At 41.2% G+C, this 20,168-nt stretch overlaps 1 protein-coding gene across 9 annotated transcripts in view; it reads left to right on the top strand.

The window, feature by feature from the left end:
- Window positions 1-1,609: 1,609 nt before the first annotated feature.
- Window positions 1,610-20,168, top strand: part of sox5 (SRY-box transcription factor 5) — a 101,975-nt gene continuing 83,416 nt past the window's right edge. For 7 of the 9 annotated variants that reach the window (XM_020601382.1, XM_020601383.1, XM_020601384.1 and 4 more), the window contains exons 1-2: window positions 1,610-1,803; window positions 12,103-12,298. In XM_020601382.1, the coding sequence (XP_020457038.1) occupies window positions 1,730-1,803; window positions 12,103-12,298 (270 nt within the window). In that variant the 5' untranslated portion in view covers window positions 1,610-1,729. Of the gene's footprint in view, window positions 1,804-2,069; window positions 2,156-3,439; window positions 3,508-12,102; window positions 12,299-20,168 lie in introns of those variants that run through there. The other 2 variants (XM_020601387.1, XM_020601386.1) reach the window with 2 other exon arrangements.

The raw sequence follows: 20,168 nt of genomic DNA on the forward strand, positions 1-20,168 counted from the left end.
ACTGAGCTATCGGGGGAGAAGAGCCTTGGTGAGAGAGGTACAGAAGAACCCAAAGATGACTGTGGCTGAGCTCCAGAGATGCAGTTGGGAGATGGGAGAAAGTTGTAGAAAGTCAACCATCACTGCAGCCCTCCACCAGTCGGGGCTTTATGGCAGAGTGGCCCGACGGGAGCCTCTCCTCAGTGCAAGACACATGAAAGCCCGCCTGGAGTTTGCTAAAAAACACCTGAAGGACTCCAAGATGGTGATAAATAAGATTCTCTGGTCTGATGAGACCAAGATAGAACTTTTTGGCCTTAATTCTAAGTGGTATGTGTGGAGAAAACCAGGCACTGCTCATCACCTGTCCAATACAGTCCCAACAGTGAAGCATGGTGGTGGCAGCATCATGCTATGGGGGTGCTGCAGGGACAGGACGACTGGTTGCAATGGAGGGAAGGGTGAATGCGGCCAAGTACAGGGATATCCTGGACGAAAACCTTCTCCAGAGTGCTCAGGACCTCAGACTGGGCCGAAGGTTCACCTTCCAACAAGACAATGACCCTAAGCACACAGCTAAAATAACGAAGGAGTGGCTTTACAACAACTCTGTGACTGTTCTTGAATGGCCCAGCCAGAGCCCTGACTTAAACCCAATTGAGCATCTCTGGAGAGACCTGAAAATGGCTGTCCACCAACGTTTACCATCCAACCTGACAGAACTGGAGAGGATCTGCAAGGAGGAATGGCAGAGGATCCCCAAATGCAGGTGTGAAAAACTTGTTGCATCATTCCCAAAAAGACTCGTGGCTGTATTAGCTCAAAAGGGTGCTTCTACTAAATACTGAGCAAAGGGTCTGAATACTTATGACCATGTGATATTTCAGTTTTTCTTTTTTAATCTGCAAAAATGTCAAAAATTCTGTGTTTTTCTGTCAATATGGGGTGCTGTGTGTACATTAATGAGGGAAAAAATGAACTTAAATGATTTTAGCATATGGATGCAATATAACAAAGAGTGAAAAATTTAAGGGGGTCTGAATATTTTCCGTACCCACTGTATAGGAAATGTGGCCTTTCTGAGTGTTTCGTGTATTAATTGATGAATATTACAGTCCTCATGACTCTGCACGCAATTTTCATATACCACTCTTTGTTATCTCTTCAGTGGACAATTAAATCACATTATTAATGTCACATCAGGGTAAATATGCTAAACCTGTTTCTCTTGCATATAGTTGCATTTTGCTTTTATCAATATGCTAACATCAGCTTCTTTCGCTATTTTGAGATTGCCTTCTGATTTCTGGAACTTCACTAAAATTGAAAACAGCTGGCTGGAAATCCACATTGTGACAAAGAGAGAGATGTACCTGAGGAAGGGGGCAGCACTGCTGTGCATTTGCACTCAGGGAGTGATGAGCCCTCTGGTCAAACGGTCCCTCCCCTCTGCTCACACAGACACATACACACTGTCTCACACACACATACACTGAGTAAAAGAGAACGCCACTCTGCTGCTGGCCCTTTAAGGACTGAGCCTAGAGAGGGAGGGAGAAGAGGAGGGACAGAGGCAGATAGAGAGGGTGTGAGGCTCAAAGTGTGAGAGTATAGAGAGAGAGAGAGGAACACAGAAAGAGAGAGAGAGAATCAGCAGTGTGTGTGTGTGAGAGAGGTTGAAGGATCACTTCTATCCCGTCTTGTTTTGGGGAGACTAACCTTGTTCATCTGAGCATTGTGGGACTGTTTTATGTTGTTGTCAAGAGAGACGGACCCTTACTCCAGCATGCTCACTGAGCCTGAGCTACCTCAGGAGTGTAACAGGTACGTGACGCTTTCTCACACACACACACGCACCCTCACACACACACACACACACACACATTCATGTACAGATGACAGAGACAGAGATATGGATGGAAAAGTGCAGGTAGGAAATGAGTATAAGGTAAAGGGTGACTGTTAAGAGCAGATCTTGTTCTGCGTGTGTGTGTGTGTGTGTGTGTGTGTGTGTGTGTGTGTGTTAAGCATGTGAACTGTCTCAGTGAGTCGGATGAGTTTGAGGCAGGAGAATGTGTGTGTGCGACAGAGTCAGTGATGGTAAAGGAGGGTTGATGATTGACTCGGATGCTTTTGTGTGAGATACTATATGCAAAGCTGGGGCAAAGCAGTCATTGTAAGTATTTCTTTGTGTGTTTGTCCCAGCAGTGACAGAAATAACTATTTTTTCCTTCCTCCATCTTCCCTGACTGAAGTTCTGTTCATTCATAGACAAACTGCTAAAAACAGTGGTGGTGTGTATTTGTGGGTGGGTGGGTGGTTGTGCATATGCGTGTGTAAGAAAAAGAGACACTTATATAGAGAAGAGTGTGCATGTGTTAATTCAGAATGCGTGATCCTCTCCTCATCAGTTTGTCACTTCTCACCACAACTATTTACTTCTGCTTTACCTTATCTATTTTTATTTCTCTCTAACAGCCTAACATATTAAGTTGCTATCAACAAGTCAAAATACATAGAGAATTGTTTATTTTAAAATGCTTTAAGAACTATCTGCCAAAACAGATCATTTTTCAAAATCTGAAACTGATAGTTTACACCATGCCCTCCTGCTTCACTCTTCTTATAGAATTTTTTTTTCATTTAATCCAAATTCAATACATGCAAACCCTTAGTAATCCTATTGTCGATCTGTATGGTGTTTTTTTTTTATTCTTGCCTTATGCTAATGTTAATCTCACTGAGGTCCTCTGATGTTTGCGCGGGCCTACTTCATTTAGAGGTGTGAACCCTCTAACCTTGCCCCTTTTTTTCCACACTGTTGACATAAGTTGCTTTTGCCTGTGAAATAATGCTTGTTTGATGCTAATGCTGTGAGGGAGAGATTATGTTATAATACCCAGCATTTTAATACTAACATACACGCTGACACAGACATGCCTCTCTCTCACCTTGCCTACTTGACTTTTATTGAATTAAATTAGCGCTGTTTTGCCCAATGAAGCTAATATTTTGTTATGACATATACTGAGGTCGGCGGGGTAGGTTGAATGGGGAAGGTTTCAGGGGGCCCATTTGAATTAAGAACACATTTAGATGTGGCAAAAATGTGTTTTCAATAAACTGTTCAATTCAGCAATGTGGTTGAGGGGAAAAAAAGATAACAGCTAGGAGGAATTACAAATTTTAAGGATTACACAGAAAAGCAGAATATATGGAGATAAATGCAGGGATTACAATGATTTAGGAGGAGAGCACTTAAAACTCTTGCTTTTCAGTAATGCACTCCATCACTGTGGCTCTGGCCACATGTGTGTGTGTGTGTGTGTGTGTGTGTGTGTGTGTGTGTGTGTGTTCATATGTAGAGGGATGTGTGTGAGGGAGAGAGGGGTATCTTCCATTCTGTGTGTGTGTGTTTCAAGTGTGTGTAGAAGCGCTAGTCTCTCTGCCGAGCGGAGGGTGTGCAAGTTGCCAGTGTGTGTGCGCTTCAGCCTTGATGGTCGCGATGCTCTCGGTTCCTGCATCTCTGTAAGTGTCCGCTCGCCTCCTTTAGCCATGCTTCTTCTTCATGTTGCCATCGCACTTCCTCTTCTTTTATACACTTCTTCCCCTTTTCTTCTTCTTATTCTTCTCTTTTTCTAAAATCATACGGTTGGTAAAATTCACTTGAAGCCACTTTTGACTGAAAATTGCCTATGAAGAAGTTTGGCAGAGTTTTAGAAGGTTTATTTTAAAAGAGAGAAATCATTGCTGGCATTTTTTATTTTTGTATTTGTGTGCAGAATGAGTGACCTAAAAAGGTTAACATAAATGTTTATTGTCATTTGCTCTAAGCCAACAAAAGTCTTGTTGATATGTTTCTTGTCTCTTCATCTTAAGCTCTTAAATGTATACTCTGATTTTATATTCTAATTATTGTTTTGATGATTTGAATAGTTTTTTGGTTCTGAGCACTTGACTGTGTGTCAGAATTTCCACCCTAAGCTGAAAATAGTGGAAACAGACTGCCTTCGCTAACACGGCCTCATCTGTTCGCACAAACAGAACAGAAATATACGCACAGAGAAAGCCAAAGCAATCAAAGCACAGAGGGAAAAGACAGAGAAAAGAAGCATATGAAAGTGCATGAAGAGACGAAGGGAATAGAAATGATGTGGTCAAACTGACACATTCCTTGACGATGGACAAGAAGAAGGAGTAGAAGAAGAAGAAGTGGGGTTACAGAAAAGTGAGTGTCTAACTTGAAGCAGGGGGATGTGGGGGGAGTTGATGGGGTGAAGAAGGAGGAGGGAGGATAGGAAGAGGTCTCTGTCAATGTGATTTAAAGGCAGTGGTGGATTTTCACACCCCTCCATTTGCCCCCTTCGTTTATTGGGGTGTTTGTAAGTATTGTATTGTATTGGTGCATTTGACTTGGGTCAACAACAGTGGATGTGTCAACACTTTGAACAGTTTAAGCAGGACACACTTAGACAGAATCTGACATTGCCCGCGTCGCAATCAGCAGCAGAGACGGCAGCAGCAGCCTGAAGGATTTTATTGCATTTCATTGACAGTTTTTCAATTTGTAAATATGATTTATTTTCAGAGGTGAAAGTATTTTTAGTCACATTCTGCTCTTAAATATAATTGTCACGTACTTGTGATTTACTTGAGTATTATATTGTGCTTTTTATACTTGTACTTTATCACATTTCAGAATTATATTTTTTGCTACATTTACTTTAAAACTATAGTTCATTTTTTCAAATTATTATTTTACAATGCCTTTCTGTATGTAATATGCTGCTTTAGATTAAACAAACCAATACTACATGAAGTAGTTAGAATTAGCTCCATATTTGATCCACTGCAATTGTAAAATGCTACTTGCATCACATGCATCAGTACAAATATAATAATAAAAAAATATCATTTTGAATAATGAGCACTTTTACTTTTAAAACTAGATTTTCCTGACCACACTTCTAATACTTAAATCAGTCTTTGTAATTGAAGATGGACTATATTTATAGTGTACAGCTACTTCTACTAAATCTGAATTCATTTTCCATTACTGTTTATTTGTATTTATTTGAATAATTATTGACTTTTATTTTGAAATCTAAAAGTATGGACAGTTTTTGCTGAGAGAAACTCTTGTGGTTGATGATAAAAACTTGTTTCCAATTTAAGTGAGCAGTGCTGCATCCAGTTTAAGTATCGCTGTACTTCATTTAAAAGGGTGAGATTAAAGTGGTGTGTGTGTTTGAGGAATGAGAGAATGTGTGTGTGTGAAGGAGAGAGAGTAGAGTAATTGAGTAGAGTGTCCGTGCTCTGCAAACTAATGTGCCATTCTGCCCCTGTCCAACCCCCCCCCCCCACCCTCTGGGACTGGAGGCCATTGTCTGGGCCATATTGTCTATCCCCGGAGAGCCTTGATAACCATGTCTCCATCCAGAGAGCAAGAGGGGGGCAAAACGAAAGAAAAGGAAAGGAACAACAACAGACAGAAAAATACCAGAGGAGAATGCTAACCCCCACAACCTCCTCCTTCACCCCACTTCCTCCCCTCTCTCAGCACACCCTCACCCCTCCAACTAGCTCTCACAACAATTTCCCAACCCAGTGCAATCAGCTGATCCTCTCCAAATGGAAGAAGAGAGGGAGAATATTATGCTGCATTTGTTGTTGTTGTTTATGGGTGGAGAGGGGGTTGGGATGAAAGAGACAGATTGGTCAAAGTGACTGGGAAGAGAGAGAGAAAGTGTGTGGCAGACAGAGGGAGGCTCTCAGAGGTGTTCTTCCAGGCTAACTAGTCTGGTCATATGACATGAGGTCACAGGGGATGGGTCAAAGGTCAGATGAAGGTATTGCATTGTCAACAGAGCAGGAAAAACTCCAGCGGTGTGTGTGTTTATCCATGATTTTACTCTTCTCACTTCATATCCCCTTTTTCTCTCTGCATCTTTTCTTTATCCATTTCTTCAGCCATCTATGAGTCTCTCTCTGTCTCAATCACACATACACACACACACACATATACCATGCTTACCATCCTTCCAATTTACAATAGCAGACAGTGTTAGAGGCTTGTAGCGCCCTCCCAGAGTGCTACAATGAAACCTCTGTCCTTTCAGGTAGGGAGGGATGGAAAGAGAGAAAGAGAAGCTAGAGGGGGAGAGAGTGAGGGGGAGGGAGGGGGTGGGGGGTCATAAGAAAAAGGAGGAGACCATTTGGACTGAGGTAGGAGAGTTTCAAAGTGCGGTACAAAAGAAAGAGGCCAGCTGAGAGTGTGTGTGCTTATTTGTGTGTTGTAATTTATATGAGAGAATAAGCTCCTATCTTTGCATGTATATATTGTTGTGTGTGTGTGTGTGTGTGTGTGTGTGTAGTTTACAGGGGCAGGCTAAGTCGCTGACAGTGAGACAAATGTTGCGACTCCTTTATGGATTGCTTAACAAATGCAGCACAAATAGTGGCCTGGCACAACAATAGAAAAACACTGTCCCTCGCTCAATAAACAAGCAGCGTCTCCCCCTCACAAAACACCAGGGGAGCGGGGCCGCCATCCGCCGGATGCATTTTTCCTCTCTCCGTCTGTCTCTTTTCACCCTCCTTCTCCTCCTCCAACTCTCTCTTTCTGCCTCTCTTCTCCTTTCTTCTAGAGCAAGATTTTCCCACGAGCTGAGTTCACTTGGCCTTCAGCTGATGACAACAAACCCACCTCGAGTTAATAGACAGAAAACTTTTCCTTTTTCTTTTCATTCATTCCTTCCTCTATATTCTCCATCCTTTCTTTCCTATTAAAATGTCAATGGTGACTCATTGTCAAGACATAAATAAGGTTTTAAAGAGTAAAAAAAAGCTGAAAACATGGCAAGGAATGTATGTGTAATGATATCTCGCTGGTGACTAAACCTTTGGGTGGATGAATGAGGAAGGCAGACAGGCAGAAAAAGAGTAAGGGAGTGAGAGGTAGTCCCAGAGGCCACATGAGTTAGCCCATGTCTTCTGCACCCACCCTCTTTGCTCTCTCTACACACACACACACACACTCCCACACAACACGACTGTCTCTCCGGAGTGTGTGATTAACAGCAGTAACATTAGGTTGTGTGTTATTGCCTTTTGTGGTTAAGTTGGACAGAAAACAGTTTGGGCTGTCGGCTGTCGATTTAGGGCACCTCACAGAGGATGCTTTGTGTGTGTGAGACTGAATTGTGTGTCTGCGCCTTTGTGTTTTTGTTTGGAAGGGTGTGTCTCTGTGTATATGTGCATATACAGACAGGCACTGTACTCACATTTTCTCCCTGTTACACACTATTTACTTCAAAGTCATAAGGGAAAGGTCAGGTGGCATTTTACATCAAATCTAAAAAGCTGAATCATTTTACTTTATGATGTCATTATTTTTATATCAAAATGTTTAAAGAATCTTTTCAACTTTTATGCTTAGAAGTTCATAATGTCCTCATCAAGAATATCCAGTGCTCTAATGTAACAGAGCCACACCAAGGGAAAAGGGAATATCAGTGACTCCCTCTACAAGGCCTTTATCCATCCATCTCAGCCTTTCCTCTCTGTTGCTACCCCTCTCTTCCCACTGTTCAAAAGGACAGCCTATAAATAGATATTAGGCAATATCCTTAAGAGTCTGCACAAAGAAAGATGGAGGAGGGAAAGGAGGAAAGGGATGGAGCGACATTCTTACAAACAGCTGATTGTGTAAAGAGGGAACAGTAAGTAAGACAACACTGGTGGAGAGAGAGGCAACAAGACAGAGAGGTGGAAAGAGCAATACAGTAGGACAGACAATGTTAAAATAAGTTCAAGAGAGTGTGATGGAGCGATTGAGATACAAAGAGAAGTAGAAATTGTTTTGAAAGCTGAGAATAGGAAATGCAGTGAGATGGAAAAAGAGAGAAGGAAAAAAAGTCATGGCAATAAAGGGAGCGATAGCACAACAGTGAGGGAAACATTTGTTTTAAATTCTCGCCTGAGGTGTCATGGATGTAAATGTTGCAGTCGGCTCTTCGGAGGCAAAACGCCTTGGGCTCCTTATCTAAAAGGCATATTCCGCTCAACTGTTTTGATATGTGCTTCCATTCCCTCAGAGAACAGTTACAAAGATAACTCCCGTTTCCACAAAAATCACCCGCACTTGAGTGACAGGACGTTCTTTGCAGTCCAAAGACAGCGGGAACCCCCTCCCCCAAATGTCACTGACTGTGCTTATTGTAGACGAGGGATATGACTGACTGTGTAGGGTGTGTTTGTACAGTGGTTGAAATAATGGGTTATAATTTAAAGAGAAGCTGCATGTACACGCACACACACTTACATAGAAGCACACACACTTTACTGTGGAATTCTCCAGAGGAGGCTCCCACGCTCCCTGAAAGCTTGTTCTGAGTAGAGGAGTTAACAAGAGCAGTTGCACCATGATTATGTTAGCAGCCAGACACACAGAGCGAGAGAGCCGAGTATTTGTGAGTGAGTGGCTGCATGTGTGTGTGTGTGTGTGTGTGTGTGTGTGATAGCCTGTGACATTTCTACAACAGCTGCTTTAGTTTCCCCAACTCCTCACTGAAGCGGAAACAAATCTTTGCCCCTATTTTGCTTAATTTGTTTGATTTATATGTGTGTGGTTTTTGAAGTGTTTTGCATGTGTGAGCACCCTCACTTGTGTGCTCACTGTTTGTATTTAAACATGCTTGCATGTGCATAAGATTGCTGCTGCTGATGTGCCAGCACAGAGCCAGTGTGTTGATTGCAGTAAGTGACGGTCAGGAAAAGGGTTAACCACTATCGATGGTGATTATTTGGCCCGGTAATGGATGTCCGTCGCTGTCCGATTAGTAACTTAGAAGCAGTGAACATATGTGATATGAGAGGGTCTTAGTTCAGGAGACGCTAATCATCAAAAAGCCAAAGGGAAGTGGCATTCTAATCTCAGTTTAGCGCTTTCAGTTGTGTGTGTGTGTGCATGCGTGTGTGTATATGTGGTTCTTCCAACACAAATGGGAGTTTAAAGGTGGACAGAAGAAAACAGCAGATTAAAATTTTAAAGTTTACTCACTAATTTTATTTGTATATCAAAAAATATATGCCAGTATTGTTGCAATGGTATTATGTCATTTGAAATATTGAGAAAAGGCCAGCAGTATGTCTGTCTGTCAGCTATGGTAAGTGTTGTGCTTGCCATGAGGTGTTCAATGTTTGGCACTGTTATGGGGCAAAATTATACAAATCTTCTCTAATTATAACCTGGACTATGTTGCCAATTTATAAAACCTTGTCTTTGTTAATCCTCACATCACTCCTCTCAAACAGGCTTTCGCCAGGTCTCCACTGGCATATCAGCCCTGCAAAACTTTAAATGAAGTAGCCAACATAACCTGCACACTCACCATGCCTAATTGTACCATAATTCAACTTCAAATGGGAATGGGGGGGAGAGAGGGACTTTATACCAAGAGAAGAACTGTGAGCTGCTTCTCCAGACATAGACACCCACTTCTGAGGAAGGAGTAGTAGAGCTGGGGAGTGGGATATATGGGTGTGAAGAGGAGTGGAGGGAGGAAAAGAAGAAGAGGGCAAAATATAGCAAAAAGAATAATAAAATAAAATGTTTGCCACTGAAAGTCAAACGCTCTCTCTGGCTCCCAAGGTTTTTGAGTATCTGTGTTCCTTCCTGTGTTTATGTGTAACAGTGAGTATGAATTGCCTGTCCATTTGTTGTAGATGTGTCTCTGTGGCTACTGTGGCTAAAAGATGAACAATAAAATTGTAAAAACTAAATTAAAAATCTACATTGCTTTCCAAGTTGTTTTTATAACTGAGCCAAATTGCAACATTAATAAAGTTAGAGGATTCAAAGCTGACCCCAGCTTTGTGCAGAGGTCACGGTTAGGTAGAGGTGAGCATGACCCAAGGGAAGGTGTGTGTGTTTGGGTGTCTGAAACAAAAGGCCTCAGTGTAAGGGAGTTAAAGGAGGTAAAGTAAACAGGCAGTGATGAAGACAGACCTGCAGTGTTAGGGTCTCTGTTCTGTCTATGTACACGTTTGTGTGTGTGTGTGTGCACCGCGTGTCTCAAAGCCCTGCAGTTTGTACAGCTGGGCCTGCTGCTTGCGTTGGGTAGGAACCACTGAATAGAAACCACACACACACACACACAGAGACACAGCTTTTCTGCTCAGTCATTTTATCATTGGTATCATAAATGCTATCTCAAGTGAGTTTTAATGTTAATATCAATTGGATTAATGAACTTGAACTCTTATATCATCCAAACAAATAGAGAACCTTTCCCGATCAATTATGGCCTTGGTTTTTGCTGAGCAAGCCCAGATAGATAGTGTCCAAGAGCACCAGATAAAGAAATCAGCTGCAGATACACATTCCACTCTCTTGACTTCTTTACATGTCTGTTTATGTGTTTGCACATTTATTTTCTGTACACCGTCATATGTTTTAATGCTTATTTTAACTTGTTCAGCAATATTGTACCAGATCCAATCTTGACAAAATCATACAAAAAGCTCACTGAAACTCCAAATCATATGAAGAAAGAAATATTTTTCTGTGTTCCTCAAAATATTTTGGAGATAGTTTTTCAGCAATATGCATATTTTTAAAACTGGTTTAAATTATTAGATTATCTGTAAGGTCTAGAAATCTCACAGGCAAAATCTTCCAAACACAATTAAAGGTAATTAAATTACATGACTATGGTGGAAATTTTGCCTTTTTATTCTTTTATCAGCAGAGGTTATTTGATTTTGACCGTAACCTTCCCCTCAATATCATAACACTGCATGTTGTGTATCTTAGCATGCCGCTCTCCTCATTGCCTCCAGTGAGCAGCACTCAATATTGTTTGCTTTTCCACTGTCATAAGGTAAATAAGCAATGAATTAGTGGCAGGGCTGCTCCCAGGAACATTGCCAGATGTACAGTCCAGAGGAAATCCAATAGAGTCAAGAATGTAATCAATTTACCGGAGACAAGCGGGGAGAGAGGGAAAGAATTCAAGAGAGGAAGACAGAGCAAATCAGAGACAGACAAGGTACGGGTGGAAGATAAACAGTAGATGTGATGGTGTAGGCTTCGGTGAAAGAAATGCAGAAAGCAACTTGTGAAATCAAAGGGAAAGAAAGAATTAGAGTTTACAGTCAAATTTTCACAGTCCCTCCATCCACACCTCCATCCCTGTCATGCTTTGCTTCTGTGCAAGTGAGTGTTATGTAGCCTATTACCCAGGGTCATAGTCGCAGTGGCTTCAAGGCTGACAGGTGCATCTGAAAGCACTCAGGGTGATACTGAGGACCACATTAAATTCTATTACTGCCACATAGTCACTGCATACCTATTCAGGTGAAGTACAGAGAGGCAAATTTACCTTGTGAGAGACAGAATTCACCTAATAGATGTGGCTTTATATTCTCTTCCTTCTTTTCAAGGGAACAAATCCACAGTAACAAATGCAAACAGCAGGGCCCTTGTGTTGCTAGCTATTTTCCTCGAGTTCCTCTATTGTCCAGAGGTTTTCATAAACATGTTATTGTCACTGTACACACTGCTCTCACTCTCAGTCTCTCTTTACTTCTCTCTTTCCCACTCTGTGTTTGTCTGAAAGCCCATTGTCAAGACTTGGTCATTTCCTCTATAATGCCAGTGCAAGCGGGCTCCATTTGCAGTAATGGCCCCGTCTTTTGGAAACGTGAACATTGAATGGCCCCCATGGTAAACATAATGTAAGACCTGAGAGTGTGTTTGAAGGTCTTCCAAACTCACAAACTGACTGAAGGGGATATTGTGTGGAGTTGCATTGCGAGAGCTCTGAATGTGCTAATCCAGAGAGCAGGGAAGAAAGAGAATGGGACAGGTTAATAATTTTGGTGGGATTTGGTGTTTTACTGAGAGTAAACACACAGCAAAGTAGGTTAAAGTGATTGGTTCAGACTAACCAGGAGTTTACAGGAAGTAGTTTTATCCACAGAAACCTTCATACTCTGTTGTCACCATCATATAACTCCAGTAGCTGACCTGATATATAATTTTTTGAGTATTACTCACTCTTCCTCCCCCTTTTCATTCTCTCCCCGTCTTTCTGTCTCCCTTCTCCTCCTTTTTTCTAGGATGTCTTCCAAGCGACCAGCCTCTCCATATGGGGGGACAGATGGAGAGGTAACCATGGCAACCAGCAGACAGAGAGTGGAGGACGAGGAGAGTGAGGGGCTAGGTGGTGTCATCCACCTCCCCCTGGCTTCCTACTGTGGCAAGGTGTCCCCTCGCTCGCCCCCCAGCCGCAACTTGGACAGCCCCCCCAACACAGTAAGGATAGTTCAGTGTCACTTATTGTTTCTCAGGGCAATACTATGGGTGATGGGTTTCTTGTGTGCTGGCTCAGGGTCATGCTTTGGAATAGGTTTGCATCGTAACCCACCATTTAGAAAACTTTATCTCTACTGAAAACTTTCCATAAAAATGTGCCATGTTTATTTTTATTAAAAAACTCAATTGGCTAAATACAATCTCTAAATAAAGGTTTTCCCTTCCTCTTAGTCTTTCTTAACAATTGCACTCTTTCTCTGAGTAATATCAATAGGCACCATACTGAGCAGCCTAAAGTGACCATAGCAGGGCATGATGTCATATATGGGTTGTCTTTGGAGCAACTTAGAGTAGTTCCTATACTTTTTGGATCTGAATTATTTGGAGCCAGCATCCAGCGGCTGTCACTGATATCACACTCTACAGCTTCTAGGATACAAACATTTCTTATATGGTAACATTATGCTCCTTGTTTACATCCTCCAAAGCATTATGGAACTGTAGTTCCAAAAACCTGGACCATGATTATCCTCCAAATAGACAAAGATCTATAAATATGTACTTATTTTGCTTTGCACTATCAATATTTTTTGTCGCATCAATAAGGTTTTTATGTTCCTTAGACATACAGTTGAAGTTAAAAATTTACATACACATTAGACAAATACAAATTCAACTCAGTTTTTTTACAACTCCTGATATTTAATCCTATAAACATTCCCAGCATTAGGTCAGTTAGGATCACTACTTTTTTTTAAGAATGTGAAGTAAATAATAGTTGAGAAAAAGATTTATTTCAGCTTTTATTTCTTTCATCACACTCCCAGTAGGTCAGACGTTTACATACACTCAGTTAGTATTTGGTAGGATTGCCTTTAAATTGTTTAATACTTCGGGATGCCTTCCACAATCTTCTTACTGTAATTTGCTGGAATTTTAGCCAATTCCTCCTGATAGAACTGGTGGAACTGAATCAGGTTTGTAGGCCTCCTTGCTTGCTCACGCTTTTTCAGTTCTGCCCACAAATTTTTTTATTGGATTGAGGTCAGGGCTTTGTGATGGCCACTCCAATACCTCGACTTTGTTGTCCCTAAGCCATTTTGCCACAACTTTGGAAGTAAGTTTGAGGTCATTGTCCATTTGGAAGACCAATTTTTCAACTAAGCTTTAACTTCCTGGTTGATGTCTTGGGATGTTGCTTCTATATATCCATGTAATCTTCCTTCCTCATGATGCCATCTTTTTTGAAGTGCCCCAGTTCATCCTGCAGCAAAGCACTCTCACATCACAGTGCTCCCACCCCCGTGCTTCTCGATTGAGATGGTGTTCTGCAGGTTGTAAGGCTCCCCCCCTTTTTTTCCTCCAGACATGATGGTGATTATGGCCAAAAAGTAAGATCTTTGCCCCTATGTGCAGCTGGAAACCATAGTCTTGCTTTTTCACGGCAGTCTTGGAGCAGCCTTTCAGGTTATGTTGATATCAGACTTGTTTTACTGTGTCTTCACAAGGTCCTTTGCTGTTGTTCTGGGACTGATTTTTACTGTTCGGACCAAAGCCTCTTCATCTCTAGGTGACAAAATGTGGCTCCTTCCTAATCAGTATGATGGGTGATTTGTCCCATGGTCCCATGTCCCACTTGCATAGTATTATTTGTACAGATGAACATAGTACCTTCAGGTGTTTGGAAATTGCTCCCAAGGATAAACCAGACTTGTGGAGGTCCACTTTTTTTCTGAGGTCTTGGCTGATTTCTTTTGATTTTCCTATGATGTCAAACAAAGAGGTGCTGAGTTTGAAGGTAGGCCTTAAAATACATCTACCGGTGCACCTCATCACTTGCCTCTTGGCCTTCATCTCTCTAGCTACTTTGGCTCTCTGTCCTTGGCATTCCTTCCCATAAAGCCATCTGCTTGTGTGTGTTTGAGAGGTTCGTGGTTGAAAGTGACGTCCAGGGCACAGACCCCAGATCAGATTATGTTCACAATAATCCTGACCTGCAGCATTAAATAGGGATAGTCAGTGCTGAGGACAAGCGTAACCCTATAGGCTTCCTGTAGAATTAGGTAGCACCTGTGTAATAGTAAATTACAACTTCTGCTAAAGAATATTTTAATCTTCTGAATGTACTCAGCTAGAAATTAACCTCACTGATCCTGTTTATTGTCATTTTGAGAATGAATTTTATTCAAAAAAATAAGAATTGTGTTGCTTTTATGGAATTTCCAATAATTTCTGGACAAGCACACAAATGTTTTTGCTTATTGAAAAGGAAATTATTCCATATACATTGTGGATCTGAAACTCTTTTGATTCTGGTGTGCTGACTTGTACTGTATAGTTACCTTTTAGACCCCAAAATGAAACACTGTTTGGAGCTCAAAAAAATCAAACAAAATATCTGGATATTTGTTTGGTGATTCAGAGGACATGAAAAGACTTTGATTTCTAAAGAAACAGAAATTAACTTTCTTTGTGAGTGAAAAACTGTTTTGCGATAGGAGGTGGAAGATTTTTTTTTTCCCAAAAGTGAAGGTTGGAAGCTGCTGTTGGGTTACACATGTGTTTTTGCTTTTATGTGTGTGCCACCAGCCGCTGCCTTGAGCCAATTTGATGCACAGTTGCGTGACTGCAAAATGTGAGCTATTGCAGTGAGTCATTTTTGTCAGAATGAAGTGTAACACTGCGTGGCAGTGCTGAATGTATATGGCTCTGTATTTGTAAGCACATTCATGTGTATGTATTTGTACAGTTGCACCTTCTGTGTGATTCGTGTTAAATATTAGTGTAGGTCCTGCAGTATATGGGCTTATTGTAAACTTCTCTCTGATGTGTGTGCGAGTACACAGCTACAGTATATGTGCATTTTAAGATGACTCTGGTTTTCTGCATGTCACTACACATTCTATACATGTGGTGTAATTTATAAAGCATGTTCAGTACATAAGTGTGATTATGTGATAGTACAGGGTATCATGTATTGCCTGTACTGTGTGCATTGCTTAGCAGTTGTTTTTTTATCATGTAAAGGTAAGAAAATGTTGACTTTCCACCATCATGAGAAACATGTCAGTAAGGTTTCATGGCATTTGTTAAATAATTTGGTTCTCTTTACAGTGCTTTTTCACTTTGTGTGTGATGCACTGTGTCTATGTCCTCGCCTTAATACACACTTTGTCAAAGCAGCACCGATAACAACCGTTGACCTTTCCCCCCATACTGACAGCAAATGCTCACATGCTGTAAAACAATGAAACAGTGCTTAGGAGCTATAACAGAAAGCTAATTGTGTCATTAACACTGATTAGCCTGCAGGCCCTTCCCACGGTGGACTCTGCATGTGTGGCAGGTACCAACTGTAAACCAAAGTCCTGGGACCATGCACACACAAATAAACACACACAAGCACGCACGCACACGTGTGTCAGGTTATCTGACGTTTTTAAAGACTTTGATTAGATTATTCCTGGTTTGTTTAGCTAGATTTATCTTTTATATTAACTTTATACAAAATACAAGAATATATAAACATTACTATCATTAATATTTTGTTGTGATTTTGGTCTGTTCACTGTTCCTCCTTGGCTTAATATGAACTGACCTCTTTTGAAATTTTCTTATATATATTCAAAATGACACACGACTGCTTTCCGGGTCATTACTTGGTGACAGGAGGAAGACAGTGTTGATGTGTGTGTTTGCAATGGACTTGTTGTTTTGGAGTGGAGGGATGGGAAGATAGTTGATATGGATTATTAAGTGGCTTATCATACTGCCTGCTTGACATGTTGTATGGTGTTGGTTGGTGTGGGGGGGGGGGGGGGGGGTTACAGTGGCAATCCTTTCACAAAGAGTGGGTGAAGAGAAAGATAGAGACAGAAATTTACAGCAAGGTGTGAATGTTGGTGGGACTCTAAGGGTGTGGGGTGGGGGCTCTCTCTCTCTCAGCTCTCAGGGCTATTGTCGTAACATGATAGGGGGAAGTAAATGTCTCATTGGTGACCAGTTGCCTTGGAAGTGAGGCAGCAAAGGAGAGTAAGTAGGAGGGTGGAGGGGATTACAGCTTTATCTTGTCATAGCAAATTACCACGGCGGCTAAGAAGTGTTCAGTTACACACTGACCTCTTCATCCCGCCTGCCCTGCCTGCCCATTCAACTTTGGCCTGGCCACTTTACCTGCTTGATGCAGCTGTACACACACACACACACACACACACACACACACACACACACACAGAGAATAAAAACAGCACTTGCATATACAGTATTTTAAAAGCCTGAAATGTGTGAGATTATTATTCACTTTTTAAAAGTTTTGTTTCTGTACAAACCCTGGCCCTGAGTAAGAATAGTCCTGATCATAATGGCTTGCAAATGAATGTAGTTTAGCTAAAAGGGTGTTCTTACTGAATGTGGAGTTCTCAAGATGCAGCTGGACCCTGATTGGTTGAAAGCAGCTCAGTTCAAATGTTTGATGGGAAGGATTTTAACAGTAGTTCAGTGAGGTCAGCCAGTCAACACTGAATGCAGTTATGATGCAACCACAGTTATAAAAGGGTGTGTTTTTAACTTTATAAAGGATGGAAACACAATCTAAGTCCCCAGTAAATATATGCGAAAATGTATTTAAGTCAATAGTATAAGCACAGATTTTTATTTAATTACTTTCTTTTATTCAGGGTTTTTATGTTTGTGTTTTGCACATCCTTGGAGAAAAAATGTTTTCACATCAGGCTGAAGGAAGCATCTTCTCTCATAAATGTGTTAATGGACAAACACTAATTATTTCATTAACAAGCGAGATGCACGCTAACACGATGGAAACTATAAAGATATTTCATCCGGCATTATTTCTTATTCATTTTCCTCTACAAGCCCTCTCTTCCCCTCTTTTTTTGTAATCTGTATGTGTGACTGTGTGTGCGTGTGTGTGTTCATGTGAATTTGACAGATTTAACACAATCATTGAGCAGTCTTGTGACACAGTGGTCACACTTAATTTCTCATGCCAGTGATGTACTAATGAATCAACACACGCTTGCCTGTCAGCGAGGGGTTGTGGTAAAATATACTGGCAGAAATTTTAGCCAAATGGCCATTTAAAAAAAATGAAACATACAGCTGCATGTTTTTATTTAAGTAAAGGGCAAGTGTGCAGTTCTTGGACAATAATTTAGATTTGCCTGTTAGAATTAGGATATTAGAGTTTCTTAACAACTAAATGGCATTATTTTGTTTTTATGTAAGCACTGATATGTAATATACAAAAATAATTCAGTATACTAAAATAAATACTTTTATTGTCCCATTCCAACATTAATAAATGTGTGTGTATATCAGCCACTTAGGTACACCTATACAATTATATGTAATTCAATGCAACCCTTCCACATCTGTGTTTATGACACTCAGGATGTTTCAATTTTTTCATAGTTAAAGGTGGTGTTGTACCGGACTACATTATATTTAGAGGTGTCTATATTTTTGTCCTTCCCAGCTACCTATGTACATGAGAGGGTCAGAATATTAATCTGACAATGTCTGTGTTTAGCCATGGCATGTAAAGGGATTTTCTGTGTGTGTGTGTGTGTGTGTGTTTGGCAGAGCATCAGAGGTGTGTTAAGTGTATGTCATGAAGATTGGCAGCTCTGGCATTGAGCTAAGTCTTATGCATGTATTTTAGATGAGCAGCTGTTTCCTGTTCTTCTTACTGCCACATTGTCTGTGCCTTGATCTACGACGGCATGCCAAGCATCAAATATTGTTTTTCACACATACACCTTGCACAGCCCGAGACATGTCAGACTACAGCAGAGAGAGAGAGTTTTTCTGTTGGGCAACTGAGAAGGAGGATGGGAAGAAGACACAGAAATTAAAAAAAAAAAAAACAGAACATGAACAGTGGCATCTGTGCTGGCTGCAGGAAAAAAATGCATTTGGATTTTTCCCCCTCTTTTTCTGGCAAGAGTTAAGTGTTTTTAAACCAACCTTCCCTCACAGATGAGCTTAAGAAGACAAAAGTTGTTTAATTCGGTTCCATTGCAGAGGCAGTAAAAGGATAAAGAGAGCGAGGTGCAAATTTTACTTTGTTCCAGTCATTTGGAAGAGAATTGACATCTGCAAACTAAAGGCAGAACCTCCCACACTGCCAGCCTGCCACATCCAGTGCTTATAAATACATATATGCAGGCACTCACACATTTACACACACACACATACCTACAGGCTATGTGCGCTCACAGTGTCACACATATAGGGCAAAGATATGCCAGAAACATGCTCACACACATGCAATGAGAGGAGGACATGAACGTTTACAGTATCCAGAATTTCTGGTTGTACTTATGAATAAATGCATGTTGATGAGAAAAGTTTTACAACCTGGGTTAGTGCAGGAGCAAAGAAACATTTCATTGCACACCCAGCTGAGTGACACCAGTCTACAATACACAATCTGTCTCATCTTGTCTTTTTGATTCGTCTGTCTTGGACTTTGCAGCGCAAATCGCCAGTGTGGTGCATGGATTATATGCTGGGAGATTGATAGGGGGAAAAAAAAGCCATTTAAGTTGCCTTTGAGATAAGACTGTCTGTTTGACTTCACACACACAGAATGTCATGGGCCCTACCAGGTCTTTGAAGAAGCCACAGCTCCCTCCTAATTTTCTTTGACTGGGAAATGACCTTCATTGTTGGACACAGTGAGATGACATCTCCCTGGCAGCTTTCCGGCAGAGCAAAGAGATTTGACAACCCCTCAACCCCCAACCTTCTCTCCCCCAGTCCCTCCTTCCCCTCTCATCTCCCTCCAGTATTCGTGTTCTGTTTGTTTTGTTTGCACAACATCTTTCTTGAAAAAAAGAGTGTCGCTGTTTTAAGTAGGCGCTAGATTAGATAAATGGGATGTGACAGGTGTGACCACTGCCTTCAAGATGCCTGCCTTTCTCTCTCTTTTTCTCCGTGTACCTCTGTCAACTCACTCACTCTCATTTCCTCTAATAACATTGGTCCTCTCTCTTTCTCTTTGTCACCTTTTCTTCTTTCGTAATTTGACTTCCACCAGCTAACATTGCTTTTCTCCCTCTATCTCATTACATTTGCATGCCATGCCAGCACTGATGCAACTTGTAATCACAAAGCCGCTCATTTAAAGTCTGCATTTCCCTAATCTGAAGAACAGCAGAGGGTGAAGGAAGAAAGAAAGCAATAAAGAGAGACAGAAGCAGGTTGAGCTATAAGTTGATCAAGTGGTGAAGAGGAGAAGCATTTGAGCGCTATGAGATCACAGACGCTTGCCCAGAGCAGCACAGCCCTCAACCGGCAAGTTAGCAGGCCCCAGCAACAACTGACCGAAGCCTCATTACTCTATTGCACACTATATATATATATACACACAACTGCTACAGCCATGTCATTACTGTCACACTATGCCCCTCTGTTACAATGCATGTTCAGCTCTCCAAGGAGAGAATTGGTGAATTATTGAGCGTGCTGGCTTATTCAGTGTGGAAACGAGCAGAACCCAAGAGAGAGAGAATCAGCGAAGTGTAGAAAATGCCAATGATAATGGTTTGCTGTCTCTCATATACAATAATGTCAATATTGAAAGCCCATGTCTGGCTTTATTCTCTCAACAAAACACAGAGGAATGAATTGAGACTTTGTTATGAGGAGCTTTTTTTCCCCTCTTATGATTAAATTGATGTTTTTATAGAAAAAGAAAGAATAGAATCTGGAGTTATCTGGGGTCTAGATGACTTCACTATGGACTGTGATCTCTGTATTAAGTTTCACTTCCACCAGCAGCCTGCAAGTTAATGATTAGAAAACCATCTCCACCTTAATACATTCTAATGTCATTATTAGAGCAGGA

Source organism: Monopterus albus, unplaced genomic scaffold (assembly GCF_001952655.1).
Source record: "Monopterus albus unplaced genomic scaffold, M_albus_1.0 scaffold51.1, whole genome shotgun sequence".
Classification (NCBI taxonomy): Eukaryota; Metazoa; Chordata; class Actinopteri; order Synbranchiformes; family Synbranchidae; genus Monopterus; species Monopterus albus.